The 25,208-nt window shown below is 44.9% G+C and overlaps 1 protein-coding gene across 1 annotated transcript in view; it reads left to right on the top strand.

Moving 5' to 3' along the window:
* CCDC73 (coiled-coil domain containing 73) overlaps positions 1-25,208 on the top strand; it is a 627,966-nt gene that overhangs the window by 504,566 nt on the left and 98,192 nt on the right. Inside the window, exon 6 of the mRNA XM_075325586.1 lies at positions 24,750-24,860. Within this exon, the coding sequence (XP_075181701.1) occupies positions 24,750-24,860 (111 nt within the window). The remainder of the gene's footprint in view (positions 1-24,749; positions 24,861-25,208) is intronic.

Here is a 25,208-nt window from a genome sequence, read left to right as displayed (position 1 = left end):
ACTGAGGCTGGTGAGGATTAGGAGTAGAGTTGAGCGCGGTTCGTGGTTCGTGGTTCTCCAGTTCGCGGTTCGAGTGATTTTGGGGGGTGTTCTAGATCGAACTAGAACTCGGGCTTTTTGCTAAACGTTCGTTAGCTCGAGTTACGTTCGAGAACGGTTCTATCAGCAAAAAGCCTAGCTAATTACTAGCTGACTTTTCACTGTAATAGTGTGAGTCACTCTGTGACTCACACTATTATCAAATTTCAGAGTATAGTGTGCGGGGTCTGCGCATTCAGATCACTGCTGCTGGGATAATGGCGATCGCCATTTTTTTTTTCTTCCTTCCCTAAGCGCGCGTGTAGTGGGGCGGGCCAGCATGTCAGCCAATCCCAGACACACACACGGCTAAGTGTACTTTTTGCCAGAAAATATATTCTTATAAGGAGAAGGGTATTTAGGTACCGCGCCAACGACCACTCATGCAGGAGATGAAATTAACGTGACTTTATTCCATACTCAGGTCTACGCGTTTCAGGAGCATCTGCTCCCTTCCTCAGGACAATACAGGCACAAGCAACATCAAAAACCATTGGATTTTGATGTTGCTTGTGCCTGTATTGTCCTGAGGAAGGGAGCAGATGCTCCTGAAACGCGTAGACCTGAGTATGGAATAAAGTCACGTTAATTTCATCTCCTGCATGAGTGGTCGTTGGCGCGGTACCTAAATACCCTTCTCCTTATAAGAATATATTTTCATCCAAGGGGTGACTGCTGCCGCTGACCCAGTTTATATGCCTTTACAGTGGTTGTGACTTTCACAACTCCACTTGGTGAGTAACCTCTGTGTATTACACCCTATTTGTTTGTAGGGTAAGACCCTATTGCGCTCTCTTTCCACAGTGTTTTCACGATTTTTGCCAGAAAAGCAAGGGCATGTGTCATAGGCTGTCCATGTCACATGTCCTTGCATTATAAAAACGGACATTTTCGCCCAGGACGCCATTATCTGCCTTCTGTGTCTGGGCATCAGTCACCGCTCACGCATCTCATGTCGCCGGTCCTGCTGTGTACGCTATACACACAGCGTTCTACAGATTAGGGACAGAAGTTTATTTCAGCCCTTTTAAGGGCTAATTACAGCAGGCTCAGAGCCATAGGTGACAGTCAGGTCAGTGGAAATGCTTTTTACAGCTTCAGATAACAGCGTCTGTGTAGCTAAGCTCAGGGAATTCCTTGCTGCATTTCACCATTAGGAGGGATAGAAAGTGAGGCTTCCTTTCCTCTACACTGACCCACAACCCGGCCACTGTACCCTCCTGCCCTTTTTTGCAAAGCCATTTTAATTGCAGAGTGCTGCCAGTTACTGCTATCCAAAGAGTGGCTGCTGTCCTCCATTATTGTGCCACTTGTGCCAAGCAAGTGCCACCACCTCTGCATTCTCCCCTTCTGCATATTTTTGCAAAGCCATTTTAATTTAAAAGAGTACTGCCAGTTAGTGGCATCCAAAAAGTGGCTGTTGGACTCCATTATTGTGCCACTTGTGCCAAGCAAGTCCCACCACCTCTGCATTCTCCCCTCCTGCACATTTTTGCAAAGCCATTTTAATTTAAAAGAGTGCTGCCAGTTAGTGGCATCCAAAAAGTGGCTGCTGTACTCCATTAGTGTCCCACTGGTGCCAAGCAATTTCCAGCACCTCTGCATTGCACCCTCAAGCTCATTTTTACTAAGCTATTATAATAGCAAACACTGAGGAAACTTAGTGGCATCCAAAAAGTGGCTGTTGGACTCCATTAGTGTCCCACTGGTGCCAAGCAATTTCCAGCACCTCTGCATTGCACCCTCAAGCTCATTTTTACTAAGCTATTATAATAGCAAACACTGAGGAAACTTAGTGGCATCCAAAAACTATATAAATAGCAAACTGTGCTGCCAGTTTAAGGGCCATAGTTGCATTGTCAGGGATAGTCAGTGTTGTTTCTTCAGCTGTCAATAAAGCTAGACCACCTCTGCCATCTACACCACCTTTCAATTTTTACTACCACATTTTAAGTGGACAATCTTGTCACTATCAAAATGAGTGGCAAAATGACAGATGCTGGTGGAAGGGGGAACAGGCGTGTTGGAAAAGGAAAAAAGTTTTTGTCCGTGGGGAAGGTGGCAAAGCTACATTAACATCTGCTGAAGATAGGCCATCTTCCAGCAAAAGTAAGATGTCTACTACTTTCCGTGGACAATCCGATGTGCTCCCTTTTTTACGGAACAAAACAACTGGAACAAAGGTAGATGATGCACAAAAAAAGAACATGCTTATTATTTTATTATTTATTATTTATTATTATAGCGCCATCAATTCCATGGCGCTTTACATGTGAAAGGGGTATACATAATAGGGCAAGTACAATAATCATAAACAATACAAGACACAGACAGGTACAGGAGGATAGAGGTCCCTGCCCGCGAGGGCTCACAGTCTACAAGGGATAGGTGAGGATACAGTAGGTGAGGGTAGAGCTGATTGTGCGGCGCTGCATCAGACTGAGGGTTATGGCAGGTTGTAGGCTTGTCGGAAAAGGTGGGTCTTCAGTTTCCTTTTGAAGCTTGTCAAGGTAGGCGAGAGTCTGATGTGTTGTGGCAGAGCATTCCAGAGTATGGGGGAGGCACGGGAGAAATCTTGGATGCGATGGTGGGAAGATGAGATGAGAGGGGAGCAGAGAAGGAGATCTTGTGAGAATCGAAGGTTACGTGCAGGTAAGTACCGGGATACTAGGTCAGAGATGTAAGGAGGAGGAAGGTTGTGGATGGCTTTGTAGGTCATGGTTAGGATTTTGAACTGGAGAGGATCGAAGGTTACGTGAGGATCGAAGGTTACGTGCAGGTAAGTACCGGGATACTAGGTCAGAGATGTAAGGAGGAGACAGGTTGTGGATGGCTTTGTAGGTCATGGTTAGGGTTTTGAACTGGAGACGTTGGGCAATGGGAAGCCACCGAAGGGATTGGCAGAGAGGAGAGGTCGGGGAGTAGCGGGGGGACAGGTGGATTAGTCGGGCAGCATAGTTTAGAATTGATTGTAGGGGTGCGAGACTGTTAGAAGGGAGGCCACAGAGCAGGAGGTTGCAATAATCCAAGCGGGAGATAATAAGGGCATGTACTAATGTTTTTGCAGCTTGAATGGATCTCAAGTGCTCCAACAGGTGCCCTCTCCTCCACCTCAACTTCTGCATCCAAAAAAAAACAGTCCTCTGAGTTGTCATCCCAATCACACTTGCTTTCTCCCACCTCTCAAGTCTCCATCCGCCCTGCACAGTATGGTGGAACAGAGATGGCTGAGTCTGCCGAGCTGTTCAGTCACACTACAGCCTGGGAATCAGAGGTATGCTCCCAAGCTACAGTGAGTACAGACCAGGAAATGGTCTGCAGTGATGCCCAGAACCTTTGTGACTCAGATTCAGGCTGTGATGATGACCAAGTTTCTCAGCATAATGTTGACCCTTATTCACAAACTGTAACACCTGTTGGTAGAGACAATGAGGAACATACTGATGACGATGAGACGCAGATACCAGATTGGGATGACAACTTAATTATTCGGTCAGGGCAGGAAGAGGCTAGGTCTGAGGGTGAGGTGAGTGCAAACACAACGCTTGATGATGAAGTTCTAGATCCCACCTACTGTCAACCCACAGTCAGGCACTCAAGGAGGTCAACAGAGGCGGTGGAGGAGGATGCAACTGATGACGAAGTTACCTTGTGCCTTCCTGGACAGATGAGGAGTACTGGTAGCACATTTACAACTGCATCCTCAGCCACCACTCTGCCTCTGAGCACTAGTCGGGGTGGCTCAGCAGGTCGCATGTCCTCTAAGCCTTGCCTAGCCTGGTCCTTTTTTGACCTTGCAAAGGATCGCCCAAATCATGTGATCTGTAAAATTTGTCGGGAATCTGTTAATAGAGGCAAAAACCTCAGCAGTTTGACAACTTCTTCCATGAATTATCACATGAATAAATATCATATGTCCCAGTGGGAAGCTCACCGTGCTGCAATGCGGCCTAGCGGAGCGGACCATCCACTGCCTGCCCCTTCCAGTGCATCCGCGCGCTCTTCATCTTATTGGACTGTGGAAACAGCTGTCACACCTGGTTTTCCACGCACATCTTCCACCACTGTAACCGCAACAGGCAGTTTACTTGGTAGGTCGTCAGTTGGTTTGGAAGGGGAAACAAATGCGTGTGTACAGCTCTCTCAGACATCGATAGCACCAACGTTGGATGAAGGCAACATCATGTCTACGCCTGCACTTTTCTCACAAACCTGCATTTTTCCAAGGACACCCTACTCACCACCGTCTACACACAGCAGCCAGATCTCTGTCCCTCAGATGTGGACAAATAAAAGGCCATTTCCTGTGACCCATGACAAAGCTAAGAGGTTGACTTTATCCCTCTGTAAGCTTTTGACTACCGAAATGCTGTCTTTCCGCCAGGTGTACACACAGGATTTTCGAGACCTTATGTCTGTCGCTGTGCCCCAGTACCAGATGCCCAGTCGCCACTACTTCTCTAAGAAAGGTGTGACTGCGCTACACCAGCATGTCGCACACAACATCACCGCTTCCTTGAGAAACTGTGTGTGAACGGGTGCATTTCACCACCGATACTTGGACCAGTAAGCATGGACAGGGACGTTACATGTCGCTGACTGGGCACTGGGTAACTATGGTGATAGATGGTGAAGGGTCTGCTGCACAAGTCTTGCTGTCCCCACGACTTGTGCTTCAATCTTCTGTCTTTCTAAGTTCCTCCACTGCTTCTGCCTCCTCAACCTCGTCAGGGTCCTCCACCTCCGCCCCAAGCCTGCCTGGTCAGGCCACTAGCGTTGTAACTGCACAGAAGGAATCACGCACCCCTCATTACTATGCTGGCAGCAGAGCGCAACGGCATCAGGCAGTCTTTATCTTGAAATGTCTTGGAAATAAGAGTCACACAACGCCTGAGTTGTGGGCAGCTCTGGAGACTTAGTTTGGTAAATGGTTGTCTCCACTCAACCTGCAGCCTGGTAAGGCCGTGTGCGACAATGCTGCAAACCTGGGTGCGGCCCTTCACGTGTGCAAGGTGACACATGTGCCTTGTATGGCTCACGTGTTGAACCTTGTTGTCCAACAATTTTTAACACACTATCCCGGCCTGAATGGCCTTCTGAACAGGGCACAAAAACTGTCTGCACACTTCTGTCGTTCAACCGCCACAGCTGAGCGACTTGCATCGCTCCAGAAGTCTTTCGGCCCGCCGGTTCATCGCCTGAAATGCGATGTACCGACGCGCTGGAATTCTACTCTCCACATGTTACAGCGACTGTGGCAGCACCGCCGATCACTGGTGCAATACATAATGACGTATAACCTGGGCCAACAAGATGCAGAGGTGGGGCAGATCACCCTCATGGAGTGGTCTCAGATCAAGGACCTATGCACCCTTCTGCACAGTTTCGACATGGCGACGAATATGTTTAGCGCTGACAATGCCATTATTAGCATGACAATTCCAGTCATTTACATGCTGGAGCACATGCTAAACACTATTCTGAGTCAGGAGGTGGGACAACAGGAAGGGGAGGAAGTACAGGAGGATTCACATACGCAAGGGACAACAACATCACCAAGGTCCAGACGTTCATCATTGACAAGGCGGCAGGCATGGGACCATGGGGGACAGGGATCAACAAGGGCGCATGGTAGCAGGCAAAATGTTGAGGAAGGTGCAGGAGAACATGAAGAAATGGAGGACGAACTGTCCATGGACATGGAAGACTCAGCGGATGAGGGAGACCTTGATCAAATTTCAGTTGAAAGAGATTGTGGGGAGATGTCAGAGGAAGAAAGAACGGTTAGCACCTCTATGCCACAAACACAACGTGGACTTGGTCCGCATGGCTGCGTAAGACACATGAGCGCCTTCTTGCTGCACTACCTACAACATGACCCTCGTATTGTCAAAATTAGAAGTAATGATGACTACTGGGTTGCCACACTATTAGATCCCCGGTACAAGTTCAAATTTTGTGACATAATACCAGCCATAGAAAGGGACGCACGTATGCAGGAGTATCAGCAGAAGCTGTTACTCGATCTTAGCTCGGCTTTTCCACCAAACAACCGTGGTGCACGGAGTGAATCTCCCAGTTGTAACTTGACAAACATGGGACGGTCTTGTCATCATCAACAGTCTAACCGTACCAGCAGCACCGTATCTGGTGCTGGCAACAGCAATTTTATTGAATCGTTTCATAATTTTTTTAGATTATCCTTTGCAAGGCCACCAGAGACAACAAGTCTGACACATAGTCAACGGCTGGAGAGGATGATACAGAAGTATCTCCAAATGAACATCGATGCCATGACTTTGCAAATGGAGCCTTGCTCATTTTGAGCTTCAAATCTTGAAAAATGGCCAGAGCTCTCCACTTACGCCTTGGAGATCTTGTCGTGTCCAGCTGCCAGCGTTGTCTCAGAACGTGTCTTCACTGCTGCTAAGTGTGTGTTGACAGATAAGTGGTACCAAAACCTTTTTCTTTTAACAAAAAATTGACAGATAAGCGCACGCGTCTGTCCAGTGACAATGTGGACAGACTAACGTTCATCAAAATGAACAAGTCATGGATCCGCAAGGAATTTACTACCCCTGTGTCATCCTGGGGACGGTTAAGGTTAATGCTTGTGTATTTTGAATGTGCTTGATGCAAATCTAACTGTGAAGTGTACGACTGGGGCACAAGTGCTGCCACTGAAGGGGTGTCTGTGTGGCCCAATTTTTGGATAAAAGGGAGACTCCGCTTGGAGTAACCCTTGCTGTGTTTTTAAAAAGGAGCCAAGATAAACAAGTCATGGTTCAGCAAAGACTTTGCTACCTACCCCGGTGTCATCCTGGGGACGGTTAAGGATGGCGTATTTTTGAATGTGCTTGATGCAAATCTACCTGTAAAGTGTACAACTGGGGCATAAGTGCTGCCACTAAAGGAGGTGTCTGTGTGGCCCAATTTTTGGAAAAAAAGGGACACTCCGTTTGGAGTAACCCTTGCTTACAGTGTTTCTAAAAATGATCCAAGATGAACAGATCTGGTATCAGCAAAGACTTTGCTACCTACCCCGGTGTCATCCTGGGGACGGTTAAGGATGGCGTATTTTTGAATGTGCTTGATGCAAATCTACCTGTGAAGTGTACAACTGGGGCACAAGTGCTGCCACTGAAGGAGGTGTCTGTGTGGCCCAATTTTTGGAAAAAAGGGAGACTCCGCTTGGAGTAACCCTTGCAGTGTTTGTAAAAATGATCCAAGATGAACAGATCTGGGATCAGCAAAGACTTTGCTACCTATCCCGGTGTCATCCTGGGGACTGTTAAGGATGGCATATTTTTTAATGTGCTTGATGCAAATCTACCTGTGAAGTGTACGACTGGGGCACAAGTGCTGCCACTGAAGGAAGTGTCTGTGTGGCCCAATTTTTGGAAAAAAGGGAGACTCCACTTGGAGTAACCCTTGCTGTGTTTTACATGATTTTAGAAGGGCATGCCATGCCTATATCTGTGTCTCGTCCTCTTTTTCCTCGTAACGCTGTTTTGTTTTCGCATGAGAATTTGTTCTTGTCACTTTCCCATGTGTTTGTGTTGTGTTGTGAGTTGTTTCTCACCTTTTGGACACCTTTGAGGGTGTTTTCTATGTCTTTTTATGTGTTTATGATTGCCTCCCATTGTTTCCTATGTTGTTTGAGTGGTTCGCCGAACCGGTTCGCCGAACTGAACTCGAACGCGACCTCCGTTCAGCGAACCAAATCGCAAATCGCTGCCCGTGGCGCACAACATTGCTTACACCCGTCACACTACTTACCTGCTTAGCGACGTCGCTGTGACCGGCAAACCGCCTCCTTTCTAAGGGGGCAGTTCGTTGGGCGTCATAGCGATGTCACCAAGTGGCCGCCCAATAGCAGAGGAGGGGCGGAGATGAGCGGGCCAAACATCCCGCCCACCTCCTTCCTTCCCCATTGCCGGTGGGACACAGGTACGGTGAGTTTCCTTGTTCCTGTGGTGTCACAAATAGCGATATGTGCTGCCGCGGGAGCGACAAACAACCTCGCTACTCACCTGTCAACGATTTTTAGTGTTGGAGTGACCTCTCCAATACAAACGATTTTTACCTCTTTTGCGATCGTTTTTGGTCGCTCAGAGGTGTTACATGCTGCGATGTCGCTAACGACGCCGGATGTGCGTCACAAACACCGTGACCCCGACGATATATGGTTTGCGATGTTGCAGCGTGTAAAGCACCCTTAAATGTAAAGCAGAAACTGCTATGTGAATACTGACATGAAAAATACAATAGCTATATGTAAAAATTAAAATATGACAATGGTATCTGAATAACTGCTATGAACTTTAAGAATAAATAGAAATTTAGCTATTGAATTGATCAATACAACAGAGCCCCAACACCTCGTCATGGTATTCTCTTACATTGGGGTCCCTAGATAATGTGTGTCCTCTTTTGCAGTTAAAAAACCTACTGTACTGCTCCGTGCTTGGCAGCCGAACCGCTCGGATCCGGACCTTCAGTGGGTGGCTCGAGGGTCTCCGTACCCGGGGGTCTCGCGGTCACTTCAACTGAAAGGGGGGTTGTGGTTTGGGGACGTAGATGTATGGCCGGAGCCGTGTTAAGTTCGTGACGCGACCCACGGGATGTGGTGAATGTGGACACCACCGCTGCAGTTACGGGGCATCCGGGGGAGATGTTCGGCAGCAAGTTGTTAACCCCTCCGTGGGCAGGGAAGGTGGCCCCGGGCCCGTTGGGGATGTTTGGCGGTGCAGGGAGATAGGCGACCGGAGGGTGCTGTTGTACTCACTATTAGTTAAACACACGAGTCTCTGGTAAACCAAGGTGATAGTGGTCGGTGCCCGCAGCCGGCTGCAGTCTGGTCCCCCACCCGGCTGGTGGTCTCTGTCTTTCTCCCGCACCTGTGTTGGATGGTGGACTGCCTGTGCTTGCAACTTCAGGAGTCCGCTCCCGGCTTGTTGTTGCCTAAGGAGCCCTTTGCCCGCAGACGCTGTCCCGTGGAATCTCTGAACCGTGGCGGTGGCTGCTTATCCCCCTCATTGGGCTGTTGCCTTCATTCGGGACTTTGGGTAGGACAGGACCTCTAGTCCTGGCCGCAATCAGTTAATTAACTAGCCCCCAGTAGCTTCTGGACCTAGCTTCAGGGTCTGAGTACCCCCCCTTTGTGCTCCGGTTTCCAAGTCGGTTCCCCGGGTCGGTTCCGGCGGGCTACAACCCTGTCCCGGTCCACCTCAGTTCCACCGAGCCGTCTTCCCGGCTCCTGCAGACGGAGGCCTCCATCTGCCTCCTAGCCAAAGGTACCAGGGCTCCTACCCTGGCACCTGCTCAAATTGGTTTCTCTCCTATGCTGGAGCTGCACACAGCTCCAGCCCACAAACCTCTCCAACTTGAACTATAGACTTGTTCTGTTTACTTTCCCGCCTCAGGCTCTCTGAACTCCTCGGTGGGTGTCTTCCAACCGCCTGGTTCCGCCCCCTGGTGTGTCCATCAAGCCCTGAGGGTTTAAATGTTTGGCTGTGTGTTACCTATGAGGGACAGGTGTAATGCGGGGCCCTATTTGTCACTACCTGGCCCAGCCAGGGCGTCACACTACCGTGTATGTGAAGTTGAGACCCAGGCTATATACGTATAATGTGGACCAGCAATAGGTGTGGGTGGGGTTGAGTTCACAAATGAAAGACTACAAACTAATTAAGAAATAACGTTTGGAACACCATGCTAAGTCTGAACTGGGTGCAAAAACCCTAAAAAAACTTCACTATATACTATTTTAACTGCAAGAGAGGATACACATTAGCTAGGGACCCCAATGTAAGAGACTACCGTGACGAGGTGCTGGGGCTCTGTTGTATTGATCAATTCAATAGCTAAATTTCTCTTTATTCTTAAAGTTCATAGCAGTCGCTGATGTGCAGCCCTTCTCTTTATATAAGGAAGTTTTTTTTAGGGTTTTTGCACCCTGTTCAGACTTAGCATGGTGTTCCAAACGTTATTTCTTAATTAGTTTGTAGTCTTTCATTTGTGAACTCAACCCCACCCACACCTATTGCTGGTCCACATAATATATATATATAGCCTGGGTCCCAGCTTCCTATACACGGTAGGTTTTTTAACTGCAAGAGAGGACACACATTAGCTAGGGACCCCAATGTAAGAGAATACTGTGAAGAGGTTTGGGGCTCTGTTGCATTGATCAATTCAATAGCTAAATTTCTCTTTATTCTTAAAGTTCATAATAGTTATACAGATACCATTGTCATATTTTCATTTTTACATATAGCTATTGTATTTTTCATGTCAGTATTCACATAGAAGTTTTTTCTTTACATTTATTCCCCTTGCACTGTCGCTGGTGTGCAGCCCATCTCTTTATACAGTGAAGTTTTTTTAGGTTTTTTGCACCCAGTTCAAACTTACCATGGTGTTCCAAACGTTATTTCTTAATTAATATCTCAAGAACAGCTGAAAATTTTAAGAAACAATAAATGGCAAAATTACTTGCATTTGGAAGCACTATTCAGCAATACCTATTTTAGAAAAAGGAAATAATCCTTTAATCCTTTTGCTGCCAGGGTTTTTCTTTTACATTCTACACCTCTGTTGGTCAAACAATTTTCACATTTTGAGGCATACAAATAAAATCTAATTTAGAAACTAAAATATTGATATTAAATAGTCATACATATTTCATGAAAGTAGACACCTGGTATATTGGCAAAATTGCACTCAACAAGATATACATGCAGCAATCTTTATGAACTTTTGTGACAAGCTGACATTTTGCATTAAAAAATGCATAAAAATAGATACAACACCTCTGATTGTGTGGCTGGTCTCACTCTCTGTTGGATCAGAACAACCTGTTTTGTCTCTGTCCTACCGCTGTTAGGTCTCCTATCTTTTCTTTCATTTGCTTTACTTTTTGTTCCATTTTATTTAGGTGTGTTTCCTCCTTGTTTGGTTTGCCTTATCTTGGGAGGGGCTATTTATACTCACCATGTTCATGTATTCACTGCTGGCTATATTCTAGGATAGATGGAAGGTTGGAGTCCCAGCTCCTCAGTTAGAGATTATCTTACTGAATCACCCTTATTGCTTTTGTACTGCAGTTTGTTTGTGAGTTTCCTTTCCTGGTATTCTTCCCATTCTATTACTATAGCATGGTGTTTAGGGAGAATCCACGTTTTCCGTATATGTTTTGGGTTTCTTTCATTTTCCTCTGTCTCTTGTATGACTGTGTGAACATGTTCTTAGCCCTGTGACTCATGCTTTGCCCATGTGCACTTTAATTATGATTATTGTTGTTTAGTGTTATACTTTTTGATAGTTGAGGGTGCAGTTAAGGTCACTCAGGGTTAGCCAACATTGATTTGGGGCACCATTGTGTAATCTTAGGGTGCCAATCTTCACTGTCAAGCATGGACAAACCAGAGTCAGATTTAGGGCTTTTCCTATTCTGATTACTGATCTGTGGATTGCAAGTTTAACATCTCTCCTGGTTAGTTTATCCCCGAGTGGTAGAGCTCAGTCATAATCATTTTATATATCTGTCACACTGAGGTTTTTATGAACATCCCGACTGTCATGGTGATGTCCGGATCTGTTCAGACTACAGATTCTGACACTTAACCTGATAACTTCTCTGATGTCTGTGATCATTGCAGGTAGACTTGGGCGTTGACCAACAGATTGGTAGTTCATAGACAGTCTAGCAAGCATTAATCTCTGCTGGTCTCCTTGTTAGTCTAAATTGATCACATGTTGTGGGAGAGCTATTCACATCTGCTTCCATCCTATATATGCTTGCTAGATCCTTCATTCTATGCCAGCTGTGGTTTATTTAAGCTGCTCTGGTGAGGTGTTATGATCCAGACTAACTGGTGGTTGCAGTATGTGTTGCTGTGTGTGGTTGTGAAGTTAATCCTTGTTGTCTTTTTGTTGCTTGTGCTACCTTCCTGCTCTTGCTTTTCTCCTGAGTCTCTCATTGTTTTTCCTGTGAGTTTGCAGTGTGTCAGCGTTTTGGTTTTCCTCTTCATCTGTCTTTATCTGTGTTTCCATTTCACTCCTGCTCCTTCCTTCACTGGTGGGAGGGGAAATGAGATTAGTTCTGGTCATGACCGAAGTCAGGCAGTAGACTCACACCTCTCCACCATTATGGCTATCCCTGAGAAATGGGATAGCCTAGGGACCCTGGGACACTTGAGGGACAGCATAGGAGCCCCTATCCCTCGCTATCCCACTCACATCATGACAATATCTTCAAAAAAATCATCAAACCTGGAAAGATCAAAGTTCTGAATTTACACTGCAAAATTCTAACCTCGCATGTTTCATTTTACATAGGAATAAATTTTGAATTTTCTTTGTGTATCCTATTGGGGTAAGACTGTGATGTATTGTACATTACAGTAATAGTAAATTTACAGTAGATCTGTATGATTTGAATTTATTAACACATAACTCTGAAATTTCCAAACTATTTGGAAAAATGTTCACTTGTCAAACTTTTATTGTGTCTTCCCTTAAAATAAATAGTTATACCACACAAAATAATTACTAATTAACCTTTCCCATATGTCCACTTTATGCTGGCATCATTTTTATATGTCTATTTATTTTTGTTACATAATTTTAAAGATTTAGCAGCAATTTTTCAAGAAACTTTAAGAAATTTATTTTTTAGGAGTAGATTCTGTTATCAAGTACTTTTAAGGGACTGAAATATTAGAAGTTTCACACGAATCACTCCGATTTTTAAAAGGGCCCCCCTTATAGTATTCAAAATTGTATTTAGGAAGTTTGTTAACTAGTGATGAGCGAGTATGCTTGTTACTACTCGGTACTCGCACGAGTATCACTGTACTCGGGCTACTCGGCGGGTACCGAGTAATTTTGCAATACTCGTGCTTTACTCGTGGTCTTCATCCCTGCATGTTGGCGCTCTTTTGAGAGCCAGCCCTCATGCAGGGATTGGCTGGCAGACCACTGCAATGCCACAGCCCTGTTAGTTGTGGAATTGCAGTGATTGGCCGGCCCGCACAGCGTGACCGAGCCTTTATACCGGCGGGCGCGCTGTGCTCTGTACACAACCATCTCATATTCCCTGCTTTCCACGCCCACAGGCGCCTATGATTGGTTGCAGTGAGACACGCCCCCACGCTGAGTGACAGGTGTCTCACTGCACCCAATCACAGAAGCCGGTGGGCGGTTCTATACTGTGCAGTAAAATAAATAAATAAATAATTAAAAAAAACGGCGTGCGGTCCCCCCCAATTTTAATACCAGCCAGATAAAGCCATACAGCTGAAGGCTGGTATTCTCAGGATGGGGAGCCCCACGTTATGGGGAGCCCCCCACCCTAACAATATCAGTCAGCAGCTGCCCAGAATTGCCGCATACATTATATGCGACAGTTCTGGGGCTGTACCCGGCTCTTCCCGATTTACCCTAGTGCGTTGGCAAATCGGGGTAATAAGGAGTTAATGGCAGCCCATAGCTGCCACTAAAGCCTAGATTAATCATGTCAGGCGTCTCCCCGAGATACCTTCCATGATTAATCTGTAAATTACAGTTAAAAAACACACACACCCGAAAAATCCTTTATTAGAAATAAAAAACACTAACAAAGTCCCTCATTACCAATTTATTAACCCCGACAAACCCTCCATGTCCGGCGTACTCCACGGACTCCGGCGTCGCGTCCAGCTCTGCTGCATGGAAGTGACAGGAGCTGCAGAAGACATCGCCGCTCCGGTCACCTCCACGCAGCTAATGAAGGGAATAGCGCGATCAGCTGCTGTCAGTCAGGTAACTCCCGGCCACCGCTGGATCCAGCGGTGGCCGCGATTAACCTCAGTGACAGCAGCTGATCGCTATACTCACCTCAGTTAGTGCATGGAGCTGACCGAAGCAGCGGTGAGTAGCGCGATCAGCTGAGCTGTCACTGAGGTTACCCGCGGCCACCGCTGCATCCACCGTTGGATCCAGGTAACCTCAGTGACAGCTCAGCTGATCGCTATACTCATCTCATTAGCTGCGTGGAGGTGACCGGAGCGGCGGTGTATTCTGCAGCTCCTGTCACTTCCATGCAGCAGAGCTGGACGCGACGCTGGAGGACTGTGGAGTACGCCGGACATGGAGGGTTTGTCGGGGTTAATAAATTGGTAATGAGGGACTTTGTTAGTGTTTTTTATTTCTAATAAAGGATTTTTCGTGTGTGTGTGTTTTTTAACTGTAATTTACAGATTAATCATGGAAGGAATCTCGGGGAGACGCCTGACATGATTAATCTAGGATTTAGTGGCAGCTATGGGCTGCCATTAACTCCTTATTACCCCGATTTGCCAACGCACTAGGGTAAATCGGGAAGAGCCGGGTACAGCCCCAGAACTGTCGCATATAATGTATGCGGCAATTCTGGGCGGCTGCTGACTGATATTGTTAGGGTGGGGGGCTCCCCATAACGTGGAGCTCCCCATCCTGAGAATACCAGCCTTCAGCCGTATGGCTTTATCTGGCTGGTATTAAAATTGGGGGGACCGCACGCCGTTTTTTTAAATTATTTAATTATTTATTTCACTGCACAGTATAGACACACCCACCGGCTGCTGTAATTGGGTGCAGTGAGACAGCTGTCACTCAGTGTGGGGGCGTGTCTCACTGCAACCAATCATAGGCGCCGAAAAGCAGGAAAGCAGAGAATACGAGATTGATTAATGAGCGGCCGGCTTTTTCAAAAGAGGAAAAGCCACCGGAGTTTAGTGAACAGCCGTGCAGCGCCGCGCCGGTGATCGGGGAACGGTAAGTAAGAGAGAGGGGGGGGGAACTGACCGACAGACTGTGAGAGGGGGACAGACAAGACAGAGCGAGACCGACCGACGGGAGATAGAATGAAAAAAAAAATGACAGACATCGTTAGTAAAAAGCACAAAACGTGCGTTTTGGACATCGGAGTGCCACACAATGTTTTACGTAAAATCTTTCATGTATTAATCTCAAAAAGTAACATACACCAGCTCTATCTCACTATTGGGTATGTGCCCTTAACATTTCCGCCATGAAAATTCATTTTGGTGTCATTTTGGAAGGTTTTCTGATGAGTCCGTAAAAATGGCGTAAAACTCGGACAAAATTGTTCAGAGCTGTGACTTTTGAGTGATAAATGCTTCAAGGGGTCTTCCCCATGCTGATGCCATGCCATTTGAGCACTCTTCTGAGACTTTTGTGACATTTTTAGGGTTTCTACATGCTGCCGGGGGGTCATTTCACAAAAATACTCGGGTCTCCCATAGGATAACATTGGGCTCGGTGCTCGGGCCGAGTACACGAGTATCTTGGGATGCTCGGCCCGAGCCTCGAGCACCCGAGCTTTTTAGTACTCGCTCATCACTATTGTTAACCCATGAAGTACTCACATGAACTAATGCAATGAAAAGAAAAAAAATGTATTTTTTTTCCTTAAAGGATTTGGTCCCTTTTATTAAAAGTTAATCCTTTTCTGTGGGATATTATATAGTAAAAATAAACCATGCTGTATTCACCCTACCTGGATCCGCTGTCGAGTCTTGATACCAGTGTTAGTCATTGGCTGCGGTGCTGACATCACATAAATGGAGTGACGGCCAATCCGTGAGCTCAGTGACTCTGAGTCAGGCATTTTGTCTACAAGGAAATGCCCTGCTTCGAACCGAATGGTTTCCTTACACTATATTGTATTTACAGAGCTCCCAAGGTTTTAGTAAAGACAAAACCCTCCCCAGACTATTTTGGAAACTGTACCCCACAAAGTATTTATCACAGATTGTAGTGACCATTTTGACCTCAAAAGTGTCTCTTAGGCCTAAAACACACATCCTTGAAAAGCACGTGCGTGTAAAACGGGCCATTTTTCGGGTCCGTTTTCTAGGTCCGTTTTTATGATATGTGTGGCCTGCCTGTGTATCCCGTATGCTAGCCGTATGTGTGTGTGGAATGTCCGTGTGTGCATGAGTAAAATAACTGACATGTGTGTGTGTTGCCCGTGTGAAATGTTCCGTTTGTGTGTGATGCACGTTGATGTCGTTGATACATGTCGGCTGACAGCAGACAGAGTTGCGCGTAGAGAATGAACTCGGGTGAACTGTACCCGACTTCATTTTCATGCCGCGGCTCTGTCTGTGTTGTGTACTGATTAGCGGTCACCCGTGCAGGACTCACCGGTGACCGCTAATCCCCTGAGTGACTGAATTGAGCAGCGCGATTAGCGCTGCCATCAATCAGGTTACACGCGGCTAGCTGGAGTACACCCCCCGTGACCGCAACTCACCTGTGACTTCATCGCTGTCACTCGGGCGACTTGCAGTCACAGGTGGAGGATCCAGTGGTGGACGCGAGTGACCTGACTGACATCATCGCTTATCGCGATACTCACCTCAGTTGCTGCATGGAGCTGTCAGGAGCGGCGGTGTCTTCTGCAGCTCCTGTCACCTTCATGTAGCAGAGCTGAGAGCGTCGCGGGACCTCCGTGGATTACGCTGGACATGGATGGGTTTTTGGGGACTTAATAAATTGGTGAACGAGGATATTTGTTAGTGTTTATAATTTCAAATAAAGGATTTTTAAACTGTGTGTGTTTATAAACTTTACATTACAGGTTAATCATTGGGGGTGTCTCATAGATGTCTGCAATGATTAATCTTGGACTTAGTGGCAGCTATGGGTTGCTGCCATTAACTCCATATTACCCCGAATGCCAACGCACCAGGGCATTTTGGGAAGAGCCGGGTACAGTCCCAGAACTGTTGCATCTAATGGATGCGGCCATTCTGGGCGGCTGCAGGCTGATATTGTTAGGCCGGGGTGCTCCCCATAATGTGGGGCACCCCATCCTGAGAATACCAGCCTTCAGCAGTTTGGCTTTACCCTGGCTGGTATCAAAATGGGGGGAACCGCACGTCGTTTTTTTTATTTATTTATTTATTTTTCTGCTACATATTGACACGCCCACCGGCGGCTGTGATTGGTTGCAGTGAGACAGCTGTCACTCAGCGTAGGGGCGTGTCTCACTGCAACCAATCATATTTGCCGGTGGGCGGGGAAAGCAGGGAATACTAGATTGTTTAATGAGCGGCCAGCTTTTTCAAAAGAGGAAAAGCCGCCGGAGTTTTTTATCAGCTGTGCAGCACTGCGCCGGAGATCGGGGAACGGTAATTATGAGAGAGGGGGGGAAAATGACCTACGGACTGAGAGAGGGACAGACAAGACAGAGAGACCGTCCGACAGACAGAGAGACCGACTCAGAAATAAAGAAAATGACCGACATCACATGAAAAAAGCACAAAACGTACACGGAGCAAACAGAAATGCATCCGTGTCACTTAGGCGTGCGCACAGAACCATTGACTTTCATTGGGTCCGTGCGTGCGTGTTGCGTGCTGAAAACGGACATGCTTCCGTGCAAAACGGAGACACAAACATAGCACACACACGGACCTTAATGAAAAACGCACATATGTCCTCAAACATTGCATAACATTGGTGCACGTTTGTCCGTGTCTCCGGTATACACGGAAACGGACCAAACGCGCACGTTTTCAACGGATGTGTGTTGGAGGCCTTAAAGAAATTGCAATTTTTTTTTTTTCCTCAATTAGAGCTTTAGTGTGTGTTTTTTTTCGTTGACTGGCAGAGAGTATAAATTTTCTGTATTCTGAGTTTTGGAGCCATTACAACGATGCCAAATTTGTACTTTTTTTATGTTTTACTATGTTTGCACAATAAAAATATTTTGTAAAAAACAAATATATTTCTGTTACCAGATTCTGAGAGAAGTACCCTTATTTTTAATCTGTTGACGTATGTAACCATTTTATTTTTCTGTTAATTGAGATTTTTTTTGAAGAAGAAGAACGAGTTGTATCTTTTATTGCCATTATTTTGGGGTGTATGTGATTTTGTGAACACATTTTATTTTATATATATATATATATATATATATATATATATATATATATATATATATTTATATATATATATATATATATATATATACTTGATCAAGCACCATTTAATTGATAACCATATAAGGCCTCTGCCACACTCACGTGAAATTCACGCACGTGCCGAGAGACACGTATTTTCCCTGCGTGTTGCGTGCAGGTAAGTACGTGTCTCTGGTACGTGCGTGACACGTGTGTTCTACGTGTGCTATCCGCGATAGCACACGTAGAATCAGTAATTATTATACTCACCTGGTCCTTCCTGATGTCCGCGCTGCTGTCTGTGGTGCTGATCCTCGGTCTCCAGCTCTCCCGTCTCCCCGCTGCTGCCAGGCAGTGAAGTGAATATTCAATGAGAATAATGAGCGGCGGTCGGCAGCAAGAGGCAGCAGCGGCAGAGACAGGAGGGCTGGAGAAGGTGAGTTAATGTTTTTTTTTTTTTCCACTGACATGTGTGTTTTCTCCGGCGCGTGTCACACGGGACCGCATCCACACTACACCCGTGTGGTACGGGTGCGGGCCGTGTGACACCCGTGCTGCCGGCGAGAAACCGGACATGTCAGCGCTTTGAAAATCGCACACACGTACAAACGCACACGGACACACGTTCCGTGTGGTTTTACGTGTGTGTGCCTGCTACCATAGGGTAGCATTGGTTAAAGTGTCTCCGTGCCGCCGGTACGTGTAAAAAATGCCAAACACGTACCGGAGGCACGGATGTGTGGCGCAGGCCTAAAGGAAAGTGCACTCGAGACCATAATAATAATAAAATGTATTTATTGAAGATTGTTTAAAATTATCTGGAATTTATTAACATTAAAAGTTTTTAGCAATATAATAATAATCGCAAAATAACATATTGTGTCTCAACACTAATAGATAAAAAAATAAATAAATATTATGAAAAATGCACAAACAGCACTTATTAGATGGTACCCAGATTATATACTTCTCATTCAAATGCCCAATAATCAACAATAAATTAAATAAATATATAAATATGAAATTGTATAATAAATATTCATTAATTAGTGGCAAAAGTTGAATAAAAAACTTTTATGCACCTTGCCCAATGGTCACCAAAAATAATTACATACATAATGAAAATCCAGAAAAATATCTAAATTACAAAAAGTATAAGCACTCCGAAGTTTAAATAAATACCGATAAATACATTTATTTAATCAATATCTGTACTATAAATTAATAAATAGATCACAATAAAATTTCCTTGTGAAATTTTTTTGTGTAGTTGTATAAAAAGGAGATTGGAGTATACACAAAGTACAAATCTCAGAATATATTAACCTAGACCATGCTATTATAAATGTAAACCACAGCTACCATCCTAGCTATCCATAGCTATCCATACAAAAATCAGGGGGGACATAATAGAAATAAAAATATCCCACCCATGTGCTACCTGTATCCACGTGGAGCCACAGACCCTTCCCTATGCGCGTTTCGGCGCTGTGCCTTCTTCCGGGGAAGTCAGACCTTCTAGAGATTGGCACACACAGATAGCCTTGTCCTGAAAAGTACTGTCAAACGCACTGGTGCACAGTTTCTACAGGACCTTTTAGGCGATTCACTGCACCAGTGCTTTTGGCAGTACTTTTCAGGACAAGGCTATCTGTGTGTGCCAATCTCTAGAAGGTCTACTGACCAAAACATCATTGACTATCAAACAAATAATAAGCCTGTAAATAAAATTTTCTTTTATTTTACAAATTTCGAGTGCCGGATTTACAATTTGTATCATTAACAGGGTTGGACCATACCTGAGCACTAACTTTAAGACCTGAAGTCAGTGGCGTAACTAGAGTTCAAATGGCCCAGGTGCAAAATTCGGACCTGGGCCCCCCCCCCCCCGTCCCCGTCTCCTCTCACCTCCCCCCAGCTCGGAATACAGTATAATTATGCTGACACTCGGATCTTTCCCTCAGCACCCTGCCCTCCCATGGTCTTCTATACATATTTTCCTTTTTCCCCATGCTCTGATATCCTTCTTTTCTTCAGCACCCAGCTTTCCCATGTTTTGCTATACATCTTTCCATCAGCAACTAGCTTTCTGATGTTCTGCTATGCATCTTTACCTCAGCATCCAGCTTTCCGATGCTCTGCTGTACATCTTTACCTCAGCACCCAGCTTGCCCTTGATATCAAAGCATGGCAAAGCTGGGTACTGAAGGGAAAATGTATAGCAGAGCATGGAAAAGCTGGGTGTTGAGGGAAAGAGCCATAGGCTACTTTCACACTGCGTTTTACCTTACGTTCAGTGGTCCCGTCGGGGCATCCGTCCGAACTGCCCCTCCGCCACCATGCAAAACGTGTTTCGGACGCATGCGCCGACAGGGCCATTGACTGTAATGGAGCACACTACGTTAGTGTGTGATCTGTTTTGTACCATTTTCGTCCATATACGTTTTCTGCAGACGGACACCCGAACGTAGTCGACTACGTTCGGGTGTCCGTCTACAGAAAACATATATGCACGAGGGGCTGGCTTTGCTGACGAGGAGGCAATGATCAGCTCTGTCCCTTCTTCTGATGGACAGGAGGGGTAGAACCTAAATGGAACATACAGCATCTGTGCTGTATACAGGAGGAGAGGCTTTCAGGGCCCAGCGGGGGATCCACTGACTTCCAGGTGGGCACAGAGCAGTGAAATTGCTCTCTTTAATAGCATCAGACAATCGCCCAGCAGAAACACAAAGCCGGGGGCCGGGTGATCACTATGCTGCTATTACTGCTCTCCCCACTCATAAGCCCGCCCACCTCTCAGCACCGGCTTCACTGGAAAGATGTGGGTGGGATTATAGGCGGAGATAGAAGTGCATATGCATATTTTAAGTAGCTGGGACATGTGTTATCCCAAAGTTAGCTGCAATGACCCTGTTACACTGCAGTTTGCAGCACAGGGTCCAGACTGGGCTCAGTTCTGCAACACATGTCAGTTGGATGTGGTACTCGGGTTCACATCAAGCTGAACCAAGTGCTGAGGTCCAGGACGGGCCCTTTGAAGCCCCGGGCGACGATCGTTACGCCCCTGCCTGAAGTGATTTATTATAAATGGAGACCATTGCATTTTAATAGCATTTCCAGGGTGGTATAAATATCATCCTCACTCTAAAGTGTGGAGCACAATGATACCAAATATACAAAGTACATATATATATATATATATATATATACATATATATATATATATATATATGTATATATATATATGTATATGGGCATGCAAACCATACAAAGCTTAATATAAAAAGAAACCACTTGATATCTGTGATCTGGTGTCTTAGGCGGGCTTTGCACGTTGCGACATCGCAAGCCGATGCTGCGATGTTGCACGCGATAGTCCCCGCCCCCGTCTCAGGTACGATATCTTGTGATAGCTGGCGTAGCGAACATTATCGCTACGCCAGCTTCACATGCACTCACCTGCCCTGCGACCGTCGCTCTGGCCGGCGATCTGCCTCCTTCCTAAGGGGGCGGGTCGTGCTGCGTCATAGCGACGTCACACGGCAGGCGGCCAATAGCGGCGGAGGGGCGGAGATGAGCAGGATGTAAACATCCCGCCCACCTCCTTCCTTCCGTAGAGCCGCTGGCGGCAGGTAAGGTGCAGTTCCTCGCTCCTGCGGCGTAACACACAGCGATGTGTGCTGCCGCAGGAACGAGGAACAGCATCGTACCGTCGCTGCAGCAAAATTATGTCGAAGCTTGCAACGATGATACGATAACGACGCTTTTGCGCTCGTTTATCGTATCATCTAGAATTTACACACAACGATGTCGAAAGTGACGCCGGATGTGCGTCACTTTCGATTTGACCCCACCGACATTGCACGTGCGTTGTTGCAACGTGCAAAGCCGCCCTTAGTCCAGAGATCCAGAGATATCTACATTTTTCTTATATGTAAATGAGCTGTTCGGGGCTGTGGGCCGGACCCTAATCTGCATGAGAATCTGAATCCAGAGCTTCTTTTTAATTAAAAAAGTTACCAATGTGAGACATGTAACTACACAGCGCTGTAGACTGAACTTTCTCTCATAACAAACATATTAGCAACTCGAGCTTGATTTAATTACAGTATTTATTACCTTTTACTTTGCAGAATTGCTCCTGATTTTAGCTACAGATTTTATTGTAGATTTGCTTTATATTCACAGCAAAATTCCATGTTGATTTGATTTCTGCAACTGTATGTGGCTGAATTACAGTGAACAGAAACTAAGTCAGATGGACAATTCCTCATTTCTACTCAATATATTAATAAGATTTCTGTAAAATATGTTTAGGCTGACTTTGTGCAACGTATCGTGCTGTGCAGCTAATTCTACTAAATCTTGATTCTTAAAAAGGAGGATATTAGAGCGTTGAGCAACATGCAAACTATATGTCAACGACATACTCGGACCATATTAAGTTTAGAAAGTCAAATGTCTGCACTCAGAGAAGATTACAAGGTGATGGTATATATTTTGTTTTACCTTTCCAAATAGTATGAAACTACATTTTCCCAAACATGAGGCAAAGTATTTAGTAAAATGATTGAATGCACGCATACAATGGCCAGTATTAAAGGGACATACCCATGTCAGCCTTTCATGTCAGAAACAGTAATAACCGTTTAAGGCCAGTTTTTGGAACTGAGTGTTCTCCTTTTAATACAATTTCCTCTTTAAGTCAAGCTTGCTGTTCTAGTTAATTTCCTAAAATATCTGCATGTCATGTGGAGTTCACTTTTTTTGGTACAGAGCTCCAAATCCACTTCAGAGACATATAGTTAATTGGTAACTGTCATAAATCAATAGTACAAGCAAAGACAATAATATTAAAATAGATCTTATCAGAACATTCTGCTTCATTTTCCACTTATGAGTCTTTTCAACCCCCCCCCCCCCCCATTGCACACTGAACCATTCACTCTAAAAAACAGGTAAAATCTGTGTTGCTCAAGGGAATCTGTCACCTAGTTTCTGCCACCTAATCTGAGAGCAGCATAATGTAGAGACAGACACCCCAATTCCAGCAATGTATCACTTACTGGGCTGTTTAGTGTGGTTTTGATAAAATCACTGTTTTCTCACCAGTAGATTATCATTGCAGGACTACGGGGTAGGCCAGCATATTCCTGAGCTTTGTATAACTGTTAGATCTGCAGCAGAGAAAACATTGATTTTATCAAAATGACAGCAAACAGCTCAGAAAGTGACACATTGAAGTTTATAGAGACGGGAGAGAGGAGCCAAGTGAGAAAGTGGCAGAAAAACAGTGCTGCTCTTATCTAGTCAGCACAAGTAACCCTACCCAGCTGGATTCATAGTTACACCCATGTCATCAAAGCTGCTGCTTCTAAACATAGAGAATAGAGTCCCTCATGTCTCTTTGTACTGTGTATGTCACTTCAGCTGAGCCTCACCAATATCCTGGGGGCACCCTACTGAAACTATGAGGCTGTCCTAACCACTAAAAGTGCTAGAAATGATAACATTTTGGCTGCCAGTAGACACCACTTGGAGGAACTTAGGAGTTTAGTGTGTACTGTTTTATTAATGTGTATAATGTAGAAAGGGTGTACAATAAGCTCCTAAGGCCTTATTATCTATCAGACATCTCCCCCTAATGCTGTTCCTGCAGCTGCATACCCCTCCTCTTTACTGATTTACACTGCATAGATTTTTGTGGGCTGAGAACTGTTTATGAAGTGATTTTATCAAGTATTATAATAGCATAATTTAAAAAGAAAGCCTTGCTAAACTGTTTTATTTCAAGAAATGTCCTTGGGAATTTTGGTCAAAAGACAAAATAGCGAGAACTTTGTTACAGCTTACAATTTCATACTTGACTGGTCACTCTGATGTGAATCCAAAAAAATAAAAGCATAGACCCATAAATATAATTGATCCAGTGTTTCATACATTGACAGCTATTGTCCGGTAAAGTAGTGTTTACATCTTGTTAGAGGTTGGAATCAGTTCATTGTCATGGAGGCAAAGCCATTTATCCTTACAGCTGAGAAAAAAATATGATTAAAGTAAAAATTCCAGGAGAACCTGAATTGTGTGTGAACAGTTACTGTTGATTCATACAGAATTAGCTCAATTAATCAAAGTGACAGCAATGCTAGTGTTGAGTAAAGGCAGAAAAAAAAAGGCTTCTTCTTTGGCAGTACTAAAGTCACGATGATGCGCATTGCTCGGAAAACACTGCTGAAGTGTCTTCATATGCCGTGTGCTTCTGACAGTAAAAGCAAATACTACATGTGAACATGGATGTTTCATTATGTAGACAGTTCATATAGCCATTATGCTGTGCATTCCATTAATAAGTACACCAAAATAATTTCATTTATTGGCCATTTCTTTATATTACATTTCGGATTTGCCTGTGTCTTGTATTAGTTTATTTTTCTGGGAGCACATTAAAACTCATGCAGTGAATCTGAGTAATGGCAAGTGTTTTTATATCCTTTTATTACCATTTCTTCTCTCTAAACTCCCACTGTCTCCTGTTAGCTAAACTATAAGTACCTTTCTGTTAATTTATGAAAATTATTGTTGATAGCACGTTATCACTGATCTATGTGGCACTTCTAGCATGTTAGAAACAAAAGGTCCAAGCTACATAAAACTCATCAAAATTCATTAATGTGGTATTGATTATTTTTTGGATAATTAATTTTATTGCAGACCCTTGAAAGAGATAATGAGCTTCAAAGGGCAAAGGCAACGGAAAATGAGGAAAAGTTCCTGACTCTCCGGAATGAGCACGAGCATGCTCTTACAGAGTGGAGAGCACAGGTAGAATCCTTTGTACACATTTTGAGCACAGTTTTTTTTATTTATTTTATTTTTTTTGGGTGGGGGGGGGTGGACACTGTTGGAATATAAAACGCCTGGAGAAACTGAATATCACTGACCATCAACCACATCAACAAATGTTCTCACTAATTTAGATATTTATTTTACCAGAATGAAAACAAACTTGTCATCTATCCTTAGTATAAAGAATTAGTATCTCATCCCTGTAGATTCTTGCAGCAACAGGGGCCCCATGTCCCCCATTTAAATGGATCAATGGTTCTCATTTAAATGGATCAGTGGTTGAGCATACTCATTGACTCTTCGTTTAAAGTCTACGGGACTGAA

The sequence above is a fragment of the Anomaloglossus baeobatrachus genome, chromosome 10, assembly GCF_048569485.1.
Source record: "Anomaloglossus baeobatrachus isolate aAnoBae1 chromosome 10, aAnoBae1.hap1, whole genome shotgun sequence".
Taxonomy (NCBI): domain Eukaryota; kingdom Metazoa; phylum Chordata; class Amphibia; order Anura; family Aromobatidae; genus Anomaloglossus; species Anomaloglossus baeobatrachus.
Note: the sequence above shows the minus strand (reverse complement) of the source record. Positions and strands in the feature narration are given on the sequence as shown.